Here is a 22,352-nt window from a genome sequence, read left to right as displayed (position 1 = left end):
TGCTGATGAGGCTATCCTCAGCATCTTGAAATGGACTTGAAAAGAAAATGTCGGGATAACGGGACAAGCCCATTTTTCAGATCAGTGCCTCATCTCATGAAATCCGCTAGCGACAGCGAGTTTGTCGATTTCTGCTGCTGCCCAGAGAGCAACGCCTGAAGTCCGCCTTTCCGATTCTTAGCCCTCTTCTTGCTACTTGCATTTGCTGTCGTCTTCTGATTCTGTGACTCAACCGGTAATGTCTTCTTGATAGCAGACGCTCTGGTTGTCCTTCGGTGCGTCACGGCTTCGGGCGCCGGAAGGCTGATATTGGTGACTCGACTGCAGTGCCCACACGTGATGGTTTTTGTTGGTCCTTTCGATCCTGACGCGGCAGACTTTGGCTGCTCTTTGCCTTTTGTCGAGGCAGTTCGTTTCCGTAGATTGAGTGGTTGACGAGCCTCAAGCACCAATGCTGTATTATCCCCGGGAATCATTATATGTCCACAGGCGCCGCAAACATATTGACGCTGCACTTCATGCTGAGCCAGATGATTGTGGAACATGAGTTCATTGCGCTGCAGCATCAGATGCGCGGATGTCTCTGGGGCCGTCTGTCGTAGGATATGGGCTGCATCGGTGAGGTAATCGAGGCCAACGGAGAGCTGGTCTGATGCCATTCTTTTGCTATGACCACATATACCTGGATGGTGCTGGGACGCAGGCTTATCTCGAGGTGAGGCGTGCAAACGAGATTTTTGGCCAAGGCAAAGTTACACCACGAACAATCCCTTACTGGAGACGTCTGGGTCCACGGGTGGGGTACCGATAGATTGCCAACAAACAAGATGGCACTACCCTACACCAAGCTCGATGGGATAATTAAATTGTATTTCCTTCCTAAATATTAAATACTTAAGCTCTGCGAATCTCCCAGGTAATATCCTTGACACTAACCTCCTCTCCAGCTTTCTCGTCATAGTCGAACCACTCTCCATCTGATAGATCGATGGCGGTAAACTTGGTACCAGAGTCAAGACCATCAGCTAGCCATTCGCCCTGCACGGTAGTGTTAGAAATTGGAAAAGACAAGTCAAACGGGTAGCCAAGCCTGGTTCATTTATACCTCTGGCTTAAATTCGGTAAACTCGAGTCCGCGGCAATCAAATTCAATAACCTTGTGCGCCTTGGGCGGCTCCGACTGCTCGTAGGGGACTGGGGCTGCTTTTATGGAAGCCGATGATTCACGCTGTCGAATACCTTAGCTTGGGTATCCTGTTCACAACGAGTCAAACAACATACCTTGCAGTTCTTGCACCTCCATACAAAGTTGGCCTCACCACGGCTTCCGCTCATTTCGTTGGTCTCCTAAGTGGCATGTCAGAACCAAAGTCTTGCCCATCCGGGTTCGAACTTGACTTATTAAGGTACACTTACAAAACGGTTCACTCCCACATAGTTGTCGTGCGTTTCTCTGCATGAAGTGCATTGAACCTTGAACATATACCAGAACGGGTTGTCTTGGGTATCATCTGGTCGGAGGTTGGTCACTCTGGATTATTAGGTTAGTTGGCAGGTTACCCAAGATGTAGCTCCTGATAAACATACCCCGTCTGCTCAGCCTTGACGATTAATGTAAACATAATGGATAATCAGCTAGGAGACGTCCTAAATGCTGGTATATCGTCTGGTGAAATTTGATTGCTCTCTCCAACGTTTTCCAGACATCGCATCCCACCCCATGACTGTGACCCACGCCACATGCGGCGCATGGGGACACCCAAAAGCTACATGGCATCACGTGATGAGAAATTGCATCGACCCATTTTCTGAACCGAGCAGCTTCCGAACAGCTCAACCAGCGAGCTGATATTATTTTGACCTCAATTGAAGCCCTACCGATCCAACAGCTAGCCTGGCACACCTGTTTGACTTCAGATGACGTCGTGATGCAATCGCTCTGGGCTAGGGCCGGCCAGGCTCATCGTTGCGGGTGCAGGGCTTGTAGCACCGCAATTGGTGCGGCCAGGAGGCGAGCTACTGGGGCTGCTGGACAACGGAAAGCGACCTTTGCCGAAATATTCACAGCCTGCTACAGCTCAGTTTTTGCTACCGCCGCAATTGTTGATGCCGTACGGAAAGATGAGCGAAGAAGAGAGTTGGATCGGCAGCTGGAGGAAGCTAGGCGAGAACTGAGCGAATTGCAGGGCCGCTGCTCATCAAGTGTATCGACGACAGAAGCCAACGGATCAGACCTATCAATACACCAGATGGACGCCCTCTGGAAAAGTCTCAAGGCAATTTACCGAAACCGGCCATTTATGAAGGAAATCGACAAACCAGCGACCATCGCCGCATCCGAGCTAGTTGCCGACCTGAAGGAAGACTTTTACAACACCCTAGGAGAGCCCTCGTTGCGCCGCTCGAGACAGATCAATTACGAGCAGTTGGAAAGGGCGATCATGGTTGAAGAGCGAGATGAACGGATCAGCTTCCGAGAGTCGCTCAATCAAACACAATTGCTCCGCGAAACACGCAGCATTGAATATCTCGTTCAACAATTGCTGGACCGTGCGGAGATCTTCGACAATGGCTCAACGTCAAGCCCGGCATTTGATGAGGCCAAGGGGCTCACAGCGAAGGGATATCCAAACTTCTCATTCCGATCAGTAGATCCGGAGAAAGCGACCAGAAACACAGCTGCTTTGAACAGCCAGATCCGATCTTTGATCGAGACCAAGGGCCTGAGCTGGAAAGAGAAGATCGGAAGAGTCTGCTACAATCTCCTTGTATCGGCTCATCCTCCCGATATGCATACATACAACACTCTCATTGTTGCTTTTGACAAGTCCGGCCACCACGCCTTCTCCGACGCTTTGGTGTACTCCTTTTTCCATAGACGGTTGTTGAAACCGACCCCATCTACCTTTACAGCGATTCTCAACCATTACAAGGTAACGCAAAATCATGGCCAGTTTCTGCGGGCTTTGGCATGTCTCACTGGGCTGGATGGAAAGTCTGGTGGCAAGATGGGTAGACGACATCTCAAAGACATCGAACATTGGGGCATGGAAAAATGGGCTGCAAATTCCAAGCTGCGTACGCGCACAGGAAATTGGGTATGGGAACATGTCCCTCTCAATGTGCCTTTGGTGGAAACAATCCTCAATGGCCTCCTCCACTTCAAGCTTTTTGACGAAGCCGCGTCATTCTTCGTCTCGTGCTTGCGTTCTGGCGTTGAGTTGAGCACAAACGCGGTCAAGCAACTGTTTGATGAGTGCGTCACTGCTCTTGATTGGAGAGCAGCTGTGAGGTTAGTCCGGGGTCTTTCCAATAGTCAGAAGAAATGGGAGCTCCTCTTGTCACTGGAAGACGATAACACTGCAGCCTACCTCGTCGGCAGGGTTTTCGCTCTAATCGACCTTTGCGGACTCGGACAACATTCACCGCAACCTAGCGAAACGGGTCTCGCAAACTTGGACATTTCTGGACCCAAATTCCAACGACTGTTGGAGTCACTAGCCAAGGCGAATCTACTGTTACCAGAAATATATTCTGGTAGCTTTCAGACGCCAACTGAGGCAGAGAACAGCCAATTAACTATATCCAAGAGCCGGCTGTTGCAACTCGAGAGTATGTGGAAGGAGTATGAGTTTGTCCGGAAAACGACGCTTTCAATAGAGAGCAAACTTCTCTACCCTGAATTCTCATCGACATTCAGAGAATCTATGGCAATGTACATTGGCACGGGGGCTGTCGAGAAGTCCCAAGCGTTGACCCGGGAGCTCGAGGGTGAGTTGGTTCCAACTGGACCTCTGTCACGTCGGTTGAATCGAGCGGGCAGTGGAGACCAGGTTGTTGAGGATGCCGATTTGGTGGAGGAAATGGAGACCATGACTGTGGAAGACCGGATAGAGGGAAACAAAGGAGAAAGACAACAAGAAACTGCCACGCCTTCTACGGCAGTGAGTGGCTGGGAACGGAAACAGGTACATGTTCCAGAAGGGCTCAGTTTCAAACCAAGAGGACTGCTTGCATGGCAACGCCCTTCACATCGTACAACCTACGTGGAGGGAAGACAATGGGCTGTAGGATCCTGAATAGTAGCATGCTATTGTATTGTATGATACCAGAAGGTGGATGACTAGAGATGAAACGGCTGAGGATATTGACTGGATAATGATTAGATAGCGCCCGCACTTGTACATTTTTTCATCCATATACTCCGTACAGTACAGTACATATATATTGTCCACATGTTCCCTTGCATGCTCACACTGCGTTTCATGGTGGCCACAGCATAAGAGCAGTCAGTTATGCTTCCGTGAGCTGCACACATCACATGGCACAGAGTATACGGATATATGAAAGTGAGACATTGAGTATCACAGATGTAGATTACGGTTATGCTGAGCGTGCCTGGCGCGTGGGGAGGTGCATGGGTGAAGCACCAATGCTTGGGCATACAGCCCTGCAAGACACGTTGCTGGTATTTGAAGCGTGGATTGGCGGCGGTGTTTACGATAATGCAAGCTGCACACCAGAGTGAAACATAACGCGGTGAGGCAACAATACTGGACATGTACGGAATTTGACGGCGTCCAAGGGAGACGGAGGCGTGGATAAAGCAGTGATTGATGAAGCAGACGGTGCGGGCGTTGTAAATGTTGAAAGGCATCTGAGTTCTCACTGATGCGACTTTATCCAGTCAGATTGAGGACCTCGTCCACGGTCACCAATCGGCGGCAAGAACTGGCTGGAAGGTGGATAGATTCACTCCCCCCTTTTCATTTCTCACCAAACCTCCCTGACAGCCTCTGACGCTCCTTCCTCCAATCCATCGCGTTCGTCTTTGTTCCTTCGGCCGTCAACCCGAAAGGATGACATGGCTTTCCCCACATAATCATTCAATTACTCGCACATGGTTGAGGGTCAATCATTGAAAATCTTCTGGAGATGCAGCAAGGTCAAAAACCCCACGAGGCACACAAAGTTCTTATAATAATGGCGGGTTTGTCCCGTTCATCTTTCGCTCATCTTCTGCCGATGCGGTGATTGATTGATTCCGACGATTCATTGCCAAGAACCCTCTTGAGACACACGACGCCAAGCGCCAAGAGAGAAGAATCGGTAGACGACTCGCTCCCTGCTGTCTATTCACCCCAGGCACAGTGGGACACTACTCGCCGACGCAGCCGTCTCACGATACCGTCTAGTCCTTTCAGAAAGGATTGACTGCTATTGTAAGTCTTAGCTGGGGACTTTCCAACACGGGGCGACGATCACGCGACCATATTGGGGTCCATCTCTCTCCACAACTTTCGGTCGGCACTCGGGAGTCGCGGTCCGTTATTTGCCTTCATTTAAGCGACTTGCTATTTCTCCTGGTTCTTATAGTTTTATCCTCTTTCTGTATTTTTTCCCTCTTGTCTTGCACTGTTGGTATTTTTTGTTGTGGTTGGTGGTCTCTTCATTGCATTCTTCGTCTGTGCTCAGTCAATCTTATCGAGGGGCTTTGTTCATAGGGACGTCAGCCAGGGGTAGGGCTCAGTCCCTTTTGCTCACCAATTGAACTTGACTCGAACTCCCCAGAGCGCGGCTAAATTCTAGCAGGTGCATAGCGCGCATTCAGAGTGAGAAGATTTGAAGCAGGGAAAAAAAGTTGGCATCTCGGGCAGTATGAAGTTTGGAAGGAAGTGAGTGCCCCCCAGGAATTCCATCGTTTTCCTTGTAAAAACATTACCCCCCCAGCAAAAGGGAAACAAAACTTGGATGGGCAGAGTCACTAAGACTTCGCTTTGCTTTTCGCAACATGTAAAGCCTGCCACGCAATCAGGTCCCCGAGTGGGCGGCTTCGTATATCAACTACAAGGGCCTTAAGAAACTCGTCAAAGCTCTGGCGGAAAAATCAAGGAATGGAGAGACGGTAGATCCAGCAGGTGGGCTTCTTTGCCATACATGACTTCATAACTCCTAAACGAGAAGAATGCATTCGGGGGGTTTCTAAACCCCCGGGTCCCCTAACTCATGACCCCTCGGCAGAACTCTTCTTCGCCCTCGACCGCAATCTTGAAGATGTCGACTCTTTCTACAACAAGAAGTTCGCAGAGGCATGCCGGCGGTTGAACATCCTTCACAATCGCTATGGCCGCGTCCCCGATGTCGTGGCCACTCTTGACCAAGATGAGGTTGAAGAGGTTATGGGCGCCTTGCTGGAGCTGCGGACACAGCTAAGGAATCTCCAATGGTTCGGTGAGATCAACCGCAGAGGTTTTGTCAAGATTACCAAGAAACTGGATAAGAAAGTCCCGCAGATTTCCTACCAACATCGATACATCTCTACCAAGGTTGACCCGAAGCAGTTTGCCAAGGATGGAAACATTACTAGATTGCTTGCTGAAATAAACCGCTGGCTATCTGTGCTTAGCGATGCCCAGCAAGTGGACGATTCCACGTCAGATCGCTCTACTCGCTCCCTGGGTCGTGCTTCGGCCAAGGCTATGCTGAACTTGCCACAGGCGCAGTTGGACATCTTGGACCATGCTGTTCGCAATGACGACGTATCATCGCTCAAATGGGGTCTGACGGACGCCAATGTTGCCTCAGAGGCAGCAGTTCAGACGTTGTTGCTGAACCTTCTTCAGCGGTCCATCTCTGGCCGCTCCCGACAGTGCATCACGTACCTTCTTACCCAGATCAAAGATTTGGACGAACCGGATGACATTAATGGCCGGAACTGCATCCACCGACTGGTCATCCACATTGGTCGTACAAAGTCTGCAGCTCAAGATGAGGACTCAAGTGCGTATCCCGTGCCTGTCGGGACACAATTCACCAATCGGCACCTGCAGCCAGCCGTGTCGTCCACCCTTGCTGTCAAAGCAATCAACACCAAGGAGTCAAACCTTCTTTCCAAGGAAGACGAGGCCGTTCAATTACTGCTTTATCTCCTGGACCAGCTTAGCGAGAGCCAGCACGTGGCTTTGAAGAGCCGCGATTCCTTTGGGCGCCTTCCTTTGCACTATGCCGCCCAGTTTGGATTTGTCGTCGTCTGTCAAATTATCATGAAGTATATGCAGGATTGGAACCAGTTTGACGCCAAGGATGGCATTGATGCCCCTGAATGGCACGACAACGATGGCTTCGCACCACTTCACTTGAGCGTCATGGGCGGTCATCCCCTGACCACGCAAGCATTGCTCCAAGGCGAAAATTGGCAGGGAAGCAGTGAGGCCAAGGTCCAGATTCGAAAGACCATACAAAAATCTGGTGCTTCTCTAGCCCTGGCCACAAAGTCCAACTATGAACCAATTGTTCAAATGCTTGTTGATGCAGGAGTAGACATCAATTGGACTGACAAGACTGGCGAAACGGCAATGCATATTGCAGCCAGATTTGGTCACGAAGCTTGTGCCCGCATCATTCTTCGTGGTAGCGACTCTCAAAAAGCCGATATTGAGATTGCAGAAAACTCTTATTCTTGGACTCCTCTCCATGTGGCAGCTGTCGACGGCTCTCTCTCAGTTGTGCAGCTTCTCGTTGATGCTGGCGCCGACGTATCAAAACCAGATGCATCGGGCTGGACTGCCAAGGAACATGCCACCCTTCGAGGACACATGGATATCGCTCGTTATCTCGCTACGCATACCAATGAAGAAGAGGCTGCCGCGAGAATAGCGCAAGGCCTACAGCAGTCCCACCCACCAGAGAACTCATCCATCGATGGACGGCGGTCCAATGTACCCAACGGCAGTGTTTCTCGCCCTGCAGAGCCAGTCAAGACCTTTGGACATCGTTATCTCACAAACGAGAGCTTGGTGCTAGTGAGCTTGGGAACGATGGACATTCGAAAGTCCACAGAAGCTGTTCACCTGGACAGTGTTCCTCTGACCGAAGCCCACAGTACACAACTCGACACAGCACTTTCTGTCGTTGTGAGTGCCAATGGCGCCCAAGGCGATCCTACCACCATCGATCTTCCCGTCCACGAAGGAATTTCCACGGAACCAGTTGTTTTCAAGACCACCGACGCAAGCAAGGTCAAGCTGCTGTTTGATATCATTCCAACCTATTCCGGCAGCGAAAAGAACAAGATTGGTCGCGCTGTTGCCCTGCTTTCCACAGTGAAGCCCACTATTGGCTCACGGCGGATGAATCTCCAGGGAGATGTCTGTGTCCCCATCATGTCTAGTAACCTGGACGTTATTGGTACTGTCAACTTCAACTTTCTCGTCATCACGCCCTTCTACCACCCCAACATGGAGATTACATCGCGGCAGACGTACTGGAGAAAGCTCTCGTCAACGATGCTCATCGGCCACCGCGGTCTAGGCAAAAATCTTACATCTAATAAGTCGCTCCAGCTTGGAGAGAATACGTTACCATCTTTCATCGCCGCCGCCAACCTTGGTGCTCAATACGTTGAGTTTGATGTCCAGTTGACCAAGGACCACGTCCCAGTCATCTACCACGACTTCCTTGTCAGTGAAACTGGAATCGACGCTCCAGTTCACACCCTTACACTGGAGCAGTTCTTGCACATCAACCCGGACAAGGCCAGAGACCGAGCTCATAAGAATGGGTTAGATAGGGAAAGCCTTGATGACCTCCCTATTCGGCCTCGCAGCAGCAGCTTTGCACCCCCCAAGCGGTCACTGTCCATGGGTTATGCTGGTACCGGGAATAGGGAGATGGAAGAACGCATGAAGCACACCAGAGATTTCAAGGCAAAGGGTTACAAGGCCAATTCCCGCGGAAACTTTATCCAGGCCCCCTTTGCCACGCTGGAAGATTTGTTTCGACAACTGCCAGAGGAGATTGGCTTCAACATGGAGCTCAAGTACCCCATGCTTCATGAGAGCGAAGAGCACGAAATGGACACATATGCAGTTGAGCTCAATTCCTTCTGTGATACCGTATTGTCCAAAGTGTATGATCTGGCTGAGAACCGCCACATCATCTTCAGCTCCTTCAATCCAGACATCTGCCTCTGTCTCAGTTTCAAGCAGCCTTCTATCCCTATCCTGTTTCTCACGGACGCGGGCTGCAGTCCTGTTGGAGACATTCGCGCATCATCACTACAGGAAGCAATTCGGTTTGCAAGCCGCTGGAACTTGCTCGGCATTGTGTCCGCTGCTGAGCCGTTGATCAACAGCCCCCGCTTGGTCAAGGTGGTGAAAGAAATTGGGCTGGTGTGCGTCAGCTACGGTGTGCTGAATAACGATCCTATTATGGTTCAGGTATGGTGTCTCTTGTATCATTGTCGTCTAGGATCGACTTGAGCTAATCATTTTACAGAGACAAGTAAAAGAAGGCATCGACGCCGTCATCGTTGATAGCGTCTTGGCCATCCGAAAGGGTCTCACGAGCGGCGAGTCCAATGCCACCGACGGATCCAACGGCTCGCCTACGACGGAGGATGAATTGAAATTGAGCGTTGAGGCGAAATAAACCTATACCCAGGAGACCAACGTGTAGTGCGTTACCTAGAGGAGGGAGCATGCAAAAGGGGATAAATAGCATCATACAGCAGGCATATGAGGAAGTTAATTTCTTCAACACGATCACCATGGATTGCTCAACCCGTCCATGGATGATGACCGCTTACGACGAATACTATGGCACAGCAGGGTTTCTGCGTCAACCAATTTTCTCTTGTGCTAGACGTGAGCATGACAACGTGCTGTGTGATGAACAGATATCGTGACGGCTGGGAGTTCTTGCACGTGAGTTTGGTGATGGGGTTTGTCACAAGTGTTTACAAGCGATGGTACACCTGATATTGTTTCCAGTATCGACATTCAAAGCATGGTCTATAAAGTATGACTTGACAATATATCTATAACGAGCATCATTTAAGTTCAGTACTGACGGTTGATCAAGTCACTGTCTTTAAGTTGTACCGCGAGTGCTGATACACGACGAGCCATATCTCATGTCTGACCGTGTCTTTCCAAAGTCTAACTGGCGGTAGTATCTTTCTTTGTTATCGTTGACGTAGCAGTTAGTTCGTATCACATGTCTCTCCTGAACCAAGACACGATCCTCCTGTGCGATTACATGAGCACTAAGACTAGGCATATTGCAAGGTCTAATTTAAATATTTACAAATAATCATTTAAACACATTGACATACATTTACCTGAATATCAAATACCAAGTATCAACACCCCTCCATCCAATCCACCACCATAACTAACAACCAGCAAGCCTCAGTCAATTCACAACTCGGAGATCGCCCCGGAAGAGGGACCTGCATCATTGACAAATACCTGGTCCCGAACAAGCGTTGGCCGACAAAGTCTCGGGAGAGCTTCCTTCCTGGATACCGAACCAATATCCAAGTGTTTGTCAAGGACATAATGACGTAACGGTGTTTGCATGCATTGTTTTACTACCCATCGACACGGGTAAATTCTCCAACAGCAGCTACCATCTTGATATCCAAGCCACGATGGTGAGTTCAAAATGCGGCAAGGTCGGCATGTCGGCCGGCTGTCGCTGATTCCAAATACCTGGGCATTCATCGCATCTCGGCCGAGTTTGATGTCTGGGAGTGGGATACTAACAAAGTTTGGGGAGTGGGATACACAACGAGCACGGATACGTAGCACAAATGCTACTCAAGGTTACATATTCCAAATATGACGATGATAGCGAGCTTTGTACTACAATGGTTAAACCAACACACGATGACAGCGTCTAACCCCATCCAAGCTTTTGGACCAAAAACCCAAAAAGACCCAACATGCTACCCCAGGAGCATACGCCAGCGTAGTGACCGAGCTCTGGGCACAAATTACGCCAGAACCGTTACACTGTCATGGTTCGTGAGCCGGGTTTCCGGCCCGCGCCAACGTTGGATGCACGTTGTGGGAAACGGGCCGAGAGCACGGGACTGGTAGGGCATGTGGGATGGGTTTTTTTTCATGTTGGTAATTTGGTTGTCTGTGTCTGAAAACGGGTGTGGCAGGGAAGAGATGGAGTTGGATTCGGTATTGAAGTACTGGCGGTGAGGAACAGGTTTTGAGATTAAGAGGGTTTATACTGACCGCTTTTCGGGGTTTGAGGTTTATTTGGATACGGTAGTAGTGATTTTACGGGTTGTAATCTATTTGTATTGCATTTATAGGGCAGGGAAGTGTATAGATTGTATATACGGGTTGAGTATGGGACGGCGGTTAGTCATGTGTTGAACCGTTTCGAAATTGTCCCGTCTGAGCCTGAAATCTCATCACTGCTCAACATGATACTGTTGGAATATGCATGCAAACAGCAGTAATTTACAATCTACCGAGCTACAACACGCCCCTTGGATATAGAAATGCGACGGCGTGCAAAGCAATGGCGTGTACCAGAGTTCGCGTTCAGACCAGGTACGAGATGGATTGGGAAAAGATACAACCGCACAAGTCTCTATGCTTTTTGAGATTTGAAGCAGTGTTTGGGGGGCATTTTGCACGAAAACTAAGTCCCAGGGGGGGCGTTTGCATGATCCGGATGTGATAGATCAGGGCAGGCAGTGCCGGACGTACCGTACGGGAGTGTGCATTTTTGGTGAAGTGGCAGGCTGTTGGTGTCGTCGTGGACGTGACGTGACTAGGCTTCTCATTTTTGATACTAGCAGATGCAACTGCATTGGGGGTATGGATGTATGTATGCGTCCTGATGGGGCGGTTGATGCTCCATCAGAGATGGGAGGGTGTCATGACGGCATGTTTGGCCATGTGGCCATGTGGTTGCGGCTATTTATTTGCTGCGAAAGGGGGGCTTTTGACAGAGATGTCTCAGATGGTAGACATGTACGGAGTATCGACACAGTATTTATTGACGTCTGGTGTTGAGTGTGAATGTCATCATTTTGATCCTAAATAACGCAGATGTTTGCGTTATGTGAGCAGAAATGATGTGAGCCGGGAGTATACAACTGAGTGAGTGAGTGAGTGTGTGTACAGTATGATGACCCTCTCTTCACATGTCATAAACACCAGGATGCGAAAATGCAGCAACGGGACAAAAACAGAAAAAAGAAAGCAACCGGAAACAATGGTTACAGTGCTGTGACCAAAAAAAAGGAAAGTAAACAGAACCCACAGTTCTTGTTCTTGTTCTTGTTCTTGCTCGTGTTCTGCACTTAGCAAAGAGAGCAGAAAATCTTACATATCAGATTGATAGGGACAAAAGCTGGTTGAATTGAAACTCCAGTCGTCATGCAGACCACCAGCAAGCAACCCTGCCAGGCCGTGCCGTCCGTCTCGTCTCATCTCATCCCAAAATGAACCAGTGTATGGAGTAAACTACTAGGTAGTTAGCAAATATCCTTGGAACTTGACATGTTAGATACAGGGCCTATTTGTTACAATGGAGAGATTATACAGTACTTTATTGCATTCTCCATCGGCCAGGGCGGAACCATGTTCAAGGTTCCATCCATCCAACACACCCGCATCTCGCATGCATGTGCCATTCACCTGGTGACCAAGATTATCTGATGCGAGGCGATAGACGCGGCGAGATTGACGTTTGATGTTGGTTGAATAAGCTTAGCCGAAGGAAGTGGCGCTGTGATGGCTCATTTTTTTATTTTTATTTTTCACCTTGCGGTTTTTTCTTCTCTCCTTCGTCGTCTGGTCTGTTCTCATTTGTGTCTGGTGCACTTTGCTTTTTGGCCTCCGCCCCTTCTGCCGCCAGTCCTTTGATGTCGCATCGACTAGTTGCTTTGCTGTTGCTTTTGCTTTTGCTTTTTCCAACATTGCATTGTCTGGTTAGTTGGTGAGGGGTTTGTTGGTTGTCAAACTCTTCACTCAATCAGACTAACAAGAGACCACCAAAAGCCTTGGCTGCGATCGATAGTGTTTTTTGCAAGCGGAATAAAGGTCAAGTCTTGCATCATGTGTCTTTCTCAATTCTCCCACCGTTGTTGTGAACCATCCTATGCGACTAGTGTTGCAGCATTATTGTACAGAGTAATTGTCATCCAAACAAGACCGAAACGAAACGAAAATTTTAGATGCAGGTAAATTACAACTGCAACTTCAAAAGCACCGGAATCCGGGTCCGCATCCGGGCCGTCACTTCTCATTTTCCCGTCCCCAGCCAAGGCCCAACGTGATGATACCGGGGATGTATGAGGCAACACGGAGCAACACTCCGTGCATAGTCCCAAGGATACGAGTAGGCATACTCTGTGCACTTGAACCGGCATCGCATAGACTGCGGGCGGCACAAGCTGGGGTCGTGAGCAGAACCAACATTGGAACATGTCTGGAATGGCTCGGAAGCCCGTTCCGTCCGTGCGTGCTTCCCACTTGGTCCCAAACATTTGGTGGTTCTGCCGGGGGGGCAAAAGGTCTGGTGTTCGTCTCAAGTCTTGTCAAAATACACATCATTATCTGACAGGAGATGCTGGATGAAATACCTCCCCAAGTACTCCGTACTCTGTAAGAAGGTGAACCGTGGGCCCCCGCAATAGTGTCAGTCAGTTTAGTGTCCCATGTTTGATGGGATAACCCTACAATACGGAGTACACGGGCGGGCAAGTCGCTTTGTCCCCCCTGTCATATAGTGGAATTCTTTTTGTTGATTCTTTGTATTGCTTTTCTAGCCTCGGGCTAAATCGTCAACGGTTCAAACGGTTATCCATCCTTCTTCCACACAGGGTTATGGCTCCGGCCAAAGCCGGTTGAGAAAACTATGCAGCTTTGAGAGCACCAACTCCGAGTTGGCGGCGTATACATACCTTCAGGTACATTGTACATACTGACACCCATTTTTGCTTTTAGGTACGTTAGTACCAACCACAGAAAGCTAAATATTGCGTGCTGTTGGTCGAAGGTATATCCAAGTTTTTTTAATTTGCTTTAGCCAGTTCCGACAAGCGTGTCCCAATTCTGATGTCCCACAGGTCGCCGTGAAGACTGCAGTAGCCCAAGAGATTGAATCGCCTCTTGCCTATTGGTACCGATATATCGGTACCCAGGAACACAGGTGTTGGTGATACAAGATGTGTCAGGGATGACAACATTGGCAACCATGGGATGGTGACATTGCATACCCTGACATGACTGTCGGACCCATCTCAACCTTATACGACGTCTCAAGAGAGAGGAGTAATTGACGCCGCCAAATATGGCAACCAAACAAGGCCATTCTCCGGCTCTGACGAAGTAGGCCCATAGCTCAACCACGGATGGCCATTGAGGCCAAAGGATTGGACGGAACTCTGCCAAAACACCGGCTAGAGACGTATTTCTGTCTACGCCACAGGCACCATCTCGTTGCGTGTCAATTGCAGCTGAACGAAGCCACCACAGTTCGCCCTCTGTCTCGCCTGCACAACTGTTGCGTGCCAAGCGAGTCCAGACCAGGACATGAAAGCAGGGCAAGGGCTTTCTGCCAAGCGACATTCGCCAGGGAAATTGGGCCGAGGAGCAAACAAGCCACCTACCAACAGGCTAATCTATATTTATCGCACAGTTGAACTCCCGGCTGGTTCATGGGCGGCGCTTGTCAACAGTCGGGATTGTTGTATTTCGTAATCTCTGCCGTTGACGAACTGGTCAGCCCCAAGATGTTTGGTGCTACAGCGTGTCTTCTATCCAAGTTTGGCCCGTATCAATTTATCTATGAATTAATGACGACGTTGAACGATTTGGACAAGGCATGTCGCTTAACAAAGCGTTGACCTCGACCTGGCACGGCGCCAATATGCTGTTCAAATTACTGTCAGTGCCCTAATATTTTGCAAACATTTATCGGCTTTTGCTCAGACATACCTGCAACATAGGTCCTGGCTGAATTTAGCATATGACGTCCTGGATATAACAACACTCGCCCGGCATATGCAACGCAGAGACCTCTTCCAAGAACCTTGGACAGGAAGCTTCTCTGGATCAGTGCCACCAGTCCTTTTGAGCCAAGATCAAATTTAATACGGACCAATGGCGGGAGTTTGCGGTATCACTGTCCATGGCAAGTTAAATGCCTTGATTCGTAAACACATGTCAAAGGGTGAAGCCTGCCAACCAACATGATGGACATGTTGAAGTCGCCTTGTGTGTTTCAACATGCTGATCGAACGGCATCACCGCTCCAAAGCCCGCGGCATTGGGAAATGCACTCAGAGAACTTCAGCCGCATCAGTTCTGGTTAATCTTATCCGTAGTCATTGTCTGGCTCGTACCCGTAAAGCCAGATGTCAATTAGCGCAAGAGCAATACTACACCCAGAACGCTCTGTCAGACCTGTGAAGTTGTAAATTTCCCGAGCAAAGAAGCGACGAGGGAAGGGTTATGGAGTAGTCGAAGACACCGCAAAAAGGCCCTGGGCAGGTCAATACTGTGTCTTCACATGGTTATATTTAGTTATAGAAGCGCAAACCTTCGAGCAGCCGGGGTTAGCCTCCATGGTGCGGCACGCCCCGGACGTGGTGAATCGCCGTCCGAGCAATTTGTTCGTAATAGACTCAATTGCAACATCTAGAAATATCTGGTGAGGCTGAGCCGGCAACCCCTTGAAGCGCAAAGGGCGTAGAATTGCGTGGTGCAACAAAAATGCCGAAGTAGGTATGGAAATACGTCTTGGCAAATCGCCACGGAAAGGCAAGAACGAAATGTCTGGTGTTTTCAACCTACCCCTGCCGTGGGGTGCTCGCCAAAGCTGACTTCCAGCAATTAGCCTCAACATCTGCAGAAGATTTGCCCGAGAGCAGTGTGAGTTCGGAGTTGATTGACTCTTACGTGTATACCTGTCCGAAGCCTTGGACAGCCTCAACAGCTCACTTCACAGTTGAGGCGCCTGTTGTGCAAGACTGAAATCCCAACCATGGCCCACACCGGTCTGAACTGCAGGCTCTCGGTGAATTATCGAGCGTATGACCATCTGACTCGGGAAAAAGAGCGAGATTGGCGATGACAAATGAAGGTAGGCTATGCAATGCAGCCGCAGTGGTATTCTCAGGTCAAACCCTGCATAGATCTGATGTTGTGGAACACGAGTTTTGGTACAGCCGTCAAATATCGAGCCTTGTCTTTTCGTCAGTGTGCAGGCGGTGAATAGTCTGGAGAAAGGAGAACCGATATTCTAGGCGCGCGAATCAAACGCGCTGTCACTATGACACCGATGTACGTTGCCAACGCCAATCAACAGAAGTCTGTAATAGATGGAAGGTGAAGGGTGAAGAGTTGGCCACCGTGGTCACCGTAATCCAGGGGTTGCCCTTTCACCGGTCACAAGCATCAAGAACAGTGACCCATCAGGAGAAGCGGTCATGTAGCTGCCTGGCAGTTATTGGATCCTTTGTGAGACTCAAATCCCTTCCAACATATTATGCGAACCCATGGGAAGCTGGTATTCAGCACACACATGCAGTCCCCGACACGGATGTCAAGGGTTCTCATGCGCAGCATTTCAGTGCAGAGACTCTGTGATGTGACTGGAGGAAGGAAACACACGTTGACAGCAATGCCCAAACTGGAAGCTCGACGCAGGTATCAGGTTGAATTGTTGCCATAATGGCAAAGGACTTGCCCAAATTACTCTGATGCCATGCAGTGAAGGATCAGTGTCGGCGTGCTTATCGACAGCCGGCCGGCAAAGAGTCAAGACGAAGTCAATCGCCATGAGCGCACACAATGGCAGGAGTTGTTGAAACCGTACACTGTGACAATGCGTTCTGGCACAAGGAAAGTAAAGGTGTGCCTGACAATCGTGTGCGGCAGTCCTCTCTCAACCTTGAGGGAGATACGACCAAGGAAAATATGATCCTCTAATGGCGTCAATGGGCCTTGGTCAATTACAGCTCGCCTTGAGCCCCGAGGGCGAGTATTCCCACAACTTAGGAGCAATTTGGACAGTAATGCAGCGTACTGACAAAACTGACAAAGCTCTATGGGGAGGTTGAGAAGGTAAATTATGCTCTCAACTAACATCAATAAACCCTTGCCAGGATTCCTACAGCTTTCGTTGGTTACGTTACTGCAGCGCTTAGCAAGTACGTAGCCAAACGAATGGGGCAAACCCCCTTCATTGTGCAACAATGATCTCTACTCTGTTGAATTCAGGGTCTCGTTAGCACTGTCTCGCTATGACGGTGCTGCGGGGGTTCTCACATTAGAAAGGCTTTCGTTCTCACAACTCTAGTAAGCCAGACTGGATCAATCCATGAAGCAGTGTTCAGGACTCCCTTTCACAACATTGGTGTTCCGCCAGTGGAAAGGGTACAACAGGGAAAGATGAACAGGCCAAGGCCCACCGATCTCCCCCGGCTCTGGACCGACCCTCGGCGCCGAGAGGTGGACATGGTTGAAATTCCATATCAAGACCGCTGAGAGGCCAAGAAAGGTGCTCCGTAATTCATCTGGGATCAGTTTGTGCTTACCTTCGTTGGCCGAATGGCGTGGGCCTAATGAAGTCGAAAACTCTCTCAAATTGGTAACAATAGTTACGTCCAACAAGGCGCCTCGCACTCACCAATCGTGACCGTAGTGGAGGCATTCCGGCATCCTGGCACGGCAATGTCGGGTGTTCAAAGAGTTTCATCCAGCTATCGTATACTCCATACAGTTATTGGCATCTTGTGATGTTAGACCAGGATGACAATAGCCGACTGTTGCCTGAGTTGGCTGCCATGTGATTTTCGATCGACTGTAAGGATTCTGGTATCCGTGCAGTACTGACTCGCCATGGTCTATACCTATTTCGTCGTCAAATTCTCACCAGGCTCTTTCCGAAAATCTCCAAACGAGCTCAAATTACGCTCCATATTCGAACAGAGGATCTCGTCGCATCCCATCGCATCATCACCGGTAGTTCCCGCTAGCTCACCACCCTACCGTCTTGATATCTATCGCTGCCGGGTTGAAACCCGGCATCAAGGGCAATTGGAATCAGACTCCATCTGGTGTTTCCTCTCTCCCTGTACTACCCACACTCTCATATCCACATACAGGATTGTGGTGTTTGACGTTTGACAAACAATTATTAGGAACTCATCAGGAAGAGGCGGATCCATTAGCGCGGTGCGTTTGGTGAGCAGTCCGCCGCTTTGATGGTCAAGAGTCCTGGTCATGGCTCTCCAAGACTCAGAAAGGGTCTGGTCAAGTTGTAACAGTCGGTGCTACGTTAGACATTAATTTGCCCAATTCGACTTCGACATGTCGATCATCAAACATTCCAATTCTCTAAAGCGACGTGACAAGCGGCCAAGGCGAACCAGCACAGAAGCCTTTGCTCCAACCTTTAACTTGCCAGCCGGGTCCAATGGCATAAATTTGGTGAGATTTAGCGCATCTCTGTTCGAGCGGGGCGTTTACATCTGTGCGTGATGGAGACTGGAGTGTTTTGAATCTCCGATGAGGCAGGGCAATCCGACTAGGATCGAAAGAGTAACATGTTCATGGCAGCTGATTCTGCTCGGCTGCCCATGATTGCCTCGATAGGTGTTTGCTTTGCCGTTTCCGTCTTCCGTAGCCTCTCTCAAGAGTCTGGTCTGGTCTCATTTTCAACCTCTTGCCCCACTAAAGAACGGAAGTGCTTTCCAGTTCTGTTCGCTCACGTTTCGTTTTCGGCGAAGTGAGGCATTGCGTCTGCTTTTGAGCTTGTCGCTTGTAGAACCAAGTATGGAGAGCTGTCAAAACCGTTGTGGCGCAGGAGGCGCGAGATCTAAAGTTCCCCGATGAGTCGGCAAAGCTGATCGACCGGCAAAGATTCCAATGGGAAGGGTGCTTAGAGTATTCGCCAGATACACCCCCCCAATGCCAGCCCGCGGTGAATTGAGGTTTTGTTGCGAAAGAATAAGGTGACATGAATAGTCGAGGTACACTACTTTGTACCCTACATTGTACCTGTGCTACAGAGTCTGATGGATCTCCTCATTCGACTGTGCGCCGCCTTGGACCTGGTCGAACAGCCTGACATACCATACCTCTGGACTATACTCCGTAGCTACCAGACATCAATGATAATAATATCTCGGTCAGCCTCAGGTGAATCGTCATCATCCTGCAATGTAAGCAACCACCTCTCGAGATATTTACGGGGAATACGGAGCCCAACCATCCTTCATGTGCTTGTAGTTAATCTTCTCCTGTCTGCTAGGCCATAATCTCGGAGTCAGGCAGCCGGGAATTTTATCCACGGTCGATCTCGGGCCATTCCGTGTGAGACTGCAGACTTTGAGCGAATCGTGGTGGTGCGAAATGTACGTAGGGCCAATTCGCTGCTATGAGTCCGTTGTCGTTTTCCCAGCCTTAGTAGTAGTGCATTTTGTCAATGCCCCCTTACTGGCGTGACCGTATCAACAAACATAGCAACACGAGATCTTGGTTCCGAGAAGCCATGAAGCCAACAGTGCATCATGACTCGAATGCGCACATTCAATTGCTGTAGATCCATACCCCGAAGATAGTGTTGTCATGGCTCATCAGGAAACAAGCCATGTTACCCAAACGCACACAAACTGTTTGAAGATGTTTCGTTCTTAGGGAATCGAGTGATACAGAGGTTCGTCGCCTTGTGACTGGAGCTTGAACACCTGGCTCAACTTCATCCAAGCAGATGCGATTGGTTGTAGAATGCGATTGGACAGCCATCCCGATATCACGGCTGTGGACTCGGTACCGGCTCACGCCATTTTCACCGTTCCCGTCCCCTGAACCCTGAACGTTGGTTCTGGGTTGACCGCTGTCAATCCCTAGTAAAACTTGACTTGTGGCCGAAAGTGGTGGTACAAGCAACCAAGACTTTAAACTTTCCGACACCCGGTTTCTGAACTCACACATATTCCATTGGAGACTTGATACCGCGATCCGCCCGACGCTCTTGTAACGCCACTGAATCAGACGCTGTTCGGATTGTATGCTCCTGGCATTGAGCTAACGTCCCTAGGTACCTAGGTAGGCAAATGGGGTCAAGCCTTCAATACTTCAAGCTCCGCAGCCTGCCATCGTCTTCGAAACCAGACAGCTCAACGGGTTTAGCATCATCCAAATTTGCCTCGCTCCCTCAACTAGTTAGATCCAAACAAAAGCAAGGCTCTTAGGCTACCGTGGGTGGCTAGAGGTGTGGCGCTGTTTCACAAGCTCAAGGCCTCGCCAATCGCTTCCCGCGTCAAGTCGGTATTTTGTTTGATGGCGTGCTGTTGACATACCCAACAAGTTTGTTATCATCGACCTTTGACGTGAATACTTCTTGGTACTTACTTGCTTCTCGATGAGAATGTACTTTCAAAAAATTTATGACTACGTTTCATTGTTGTATTGCAATAAAAGCTCGGGTCATTTGGAATCAGACCTCCCCTTGTTTTTGATGACAACATTAGCGCATTGTGTTGAGTTCAATATGTCATACCCTCCACCCCATGTGCAACAAAAAGAGGCGTACCATAACATCCAACCTTAGAACCTTTGTAGTCAACTCTCATAAAGGAGCTAATATATGGTTAATTGTGTTTTTATGGCCTGATTTCGCTGCAGTGATCGTATCGGATAACCGCCTTCGATTTGATTCAGGCGACAACAGGTCACGTTGCAGGTGAAATCCAGCATTTGCACAGCCAACCTCTGACATCCTGGTTGACACCAGCGCTATGCAGAATCCATCACACCGATGCTGGCCCAACATTCGCCTTGACGCCTCGCGAAATCTTTGAAGCTTGCATGCCAGTGACCTGCACCTCCAATGGCACTTGCTAAGGGGGCAGATGGAGGAATATAGCCAAGAAAAAAAAAAAAAAACCCCCTCGGTGGGTTGGTGCAATCTAGCGCAGAGACGTTCACTTACCGCCGTCTGGACCTCACTTCTCTTGTTTACTTACTTGCGTGCAGCATATTACCTTTAATCTCCAAACCAAATAGTGCTTTATTATCGAGGTTTGCTCTAGGCTTAAAGCCTGTGAGTCCATTTAGCCATGATCCCGGCCCATTGATGTCAAGGGGTACGACCTCCGATGTGAACTGCCGTCGACGGAGATGCCATGTGTGGGGCAAGACTCGACCCTTGCAGAGCATGCGATGAGGTAATCATTGTACTGAATGGTCTTTTGCTGGAGACATCATCATGATGATGACGGAGAGCCCACTCTGGGACTCAATTTGGTATCAGTGCTATTGCGGGAAACCAGTCGTCTTCGTTCGCGACAACACGAATAGCAATCGGCCAGTCTCACCATTCGCCATGAAATCGTTTGGTTCTCAAAGACCACCAACAAGCCGCAAGTTGGCAAATGATTATTGTTAAAGGGTCGCCGACAGTGAAGTGGGCCTATGCGGAAGGCAGTGGTGAAACTAACGTGCATGGAAATGCAGGAGGCATAACGTAATACTCAAATGAAATATGATGGCCCGTGGACCGATTCTGGCTGAACCTAGGATGATTTGAGGCTGCAGCAAATGTTTTGATGACAAAAACTGCAGCGATGGCCCTGGGAAGACCTGTAACTCGGATACTGGTTGCAACCATCCGAAGGAATGAACTGTTGGACCGTGCTTGCCGGTACATCCCCGCCAGTGTCTTGGTGGTACTATGCACATGGGCCGCCGGTATATATCTCTCAAGCGTGCCATATCAATGGTATCTCTGGGACAAATAGCTGGCTTCCTGGGCCTGATCGACTCAAGGCATCTTAGTTCGACATTCTATCATGAACAAAAGTGTTCCTCCTGCTTGGTGCGAATTTCTGGGGGCGGTGCATCAGGGGCTGCATGATGGCGCGAGCCCGTCCTACCTATCCATACCCGTAAGGCTAATATAGTAATTCCAGGTCACAGCCTTATGGAGCCAAGGTAACCGGATGGTTGTGCTTTGTGTTTGATCTGGCACTAAGCAGCCTTGCATATGAAAGTGACTCTTTTTTGGGGATATCGCCCGCATTTCGATTTATTGGTGATCCTTGGTTGTAATGGCCCTTGGCAGCAGCCGTGGTAGTCATGTGCAAACAGTGAGTCGAGCAGCAGCAAGTACCGGAAAGGCGCAACTGCATCTCGTTAGCGTAGACATGGCTAGTATCATACGATTATGACTGAAATAAAATAGCCAGCCAGTCGCGAACGCGCCCAATTTCCAGAGACATTACGGCTAAGCAAGTTGGCCCGGATAGTATACAAAACCTAGGAGACGTGAATGCGAAACACTGATCTCTTTTTTTGTCCTTCGCCAACAATAATCGTCGGGGAATCTTTACGCAGCAAGCTGCATTGCCCAATTTAGAAAATGATGGTCCTAGCCACTCATCGGCCAATAAGTGCAGTACGCAGGACAGCAGCAGGTGACAAGCAACCCAAATGCTCAGGAGCCGAGAGCCGGGTGGGACATTGAGCCAGCCTCTCTCATCCTCGACTGCCAAACTTGGTGTAGCGGTTCATGTGCACATGGGCTGC

General features: G+C 49.4%; 6 protein-coding genes across 6 annotated transcripts; 3 read left to right on the top strand and 3 right to left on the bottom strand.

The window, feature by feature from the left end:
• Positions 1-89: 89 nt before the first annotated feature.
• Positions 90-659, bottom strand: VFPPC_02050 (PAP2 domain-containing protein; the record flags this gene model as incomplete). The annotated part of the gene is made up of 1 exon (XM_018281767.1): positions 90-659. One exon carries the CDS (start codon positions 657-659, stop codon positions 90-92), a length of 570 nt encoding a protein of 189 aa, XP_018138833.1.
• Positions 660-894: 235 nt separating this feature from the next.
• Positions 895-1,622, bottom strand: VFPPC_16692 (hypothetical protein; the record flags this gene model as incomplete). The annotated part of the gene is made up of 5 exons (XM_018294445.1): positions 895-1,038; positions 1,106-1,228; positions 1,282-1,347; positions 1,417-1,531; positions 1,588-1,622. The coding sequence occupies 5 exons, from the start codon at positions 1,620-1,622 to the stop codon at positions 895-897; spliced, it is 483 nt and encodes a 160-aa protein (XP_018138832.1).
• Positions 1,623-1,928: 306 nt separating this feature from the next.
• Positions 1,929-9,429, top strand: VFPPC_02048 (cyclin dependent kinase (Pho85); the record flags this gene model as incomplete). The annotated part of the gene is made up of 4 exons (XM_018281766.2): positions 1,929-3,944; positions 5,816-5,918; positions 6,022-9,218; positions 9,277-9,429. The coding sequence occupies 4 exons, from the start codon at positions 1,929-1,931 to the stop codon at positions 9,427-9,429; spliced, it is 5,469 nt and encodes a 1,822-aa protein (XP_018138831.2).
• Positions 9,430-10,199: 770 nt separating this feature from the next.
• VFPPC_18166 (hypothetical protein) lies at positions 10,200-10,505 on the bottom strand (the record flags this gene model as incomplete). Its single annotated transcript, XM_022429819.1, has 1 exon — positions 10,200-10,505. One exon carries the CDS (start codon positions 10,503-10,505, stop codon positions 10,200-10,202), a length of 306 nt encoding a protein of 101 aa, XP_022286034.1.
• Positions 10,506-16,305: 5,800 nt separating this feature from the next.
• VFPPC_16691 (hypothetical protein) lies at positions 16,306-16,491 on the top strand (the record flags this gene model as incomplete). The annotated part of the gene is made up of 1 exon (XM_018294444.1): positions 16,306-16,491. One exon carries the CDS (start codon positions 16,306-16,308, stop codon positions 16,489-16,491), a length of 186 nt encoding a protein of 61 aa, XP_018138829.1.
• A 1,169-nt stretch (positions 16,492-17,660) lies between these two features.
• Positions 17,661-17,948, top strand: VFPPC_18167 (hypothetical protein; the record flags this gene model as incomplete). The annotated part of the gene is made up of 1 exon (XM_022429820.1): positions 17,661-17,948. The coding sequence occupies one exon, from the start codon at positions 17,661-17,663 to the stop codon at positions 17,946-17,948; it is 288 nt and encodes a 95-aa protein (XP_022286033.1).
• Positions 17,949-22,352: the final 4,404 nt, after the last annotated feature.

The sequence above is a fragment of the Pochonia chlamydosporia genome, chromosome 1, assembly GCF_001653235.2.
Source record: "Pochonia chlamydosporia 170 chromosome 1, whole genome shotgun sequence".
In the NCBI taxonomy this organism is placed as follows: Eukaryota; Fungi; Ascomycota; class Sordariomycetes; order Hypocreales; family Clavicipitaceae; genus Pochonia; species Pochonia chlamydosporia.
Note: the sequence above shows the minus strand (reverse complement) of the source record. Positions and strands in the feature narration are given on the sequence as shown.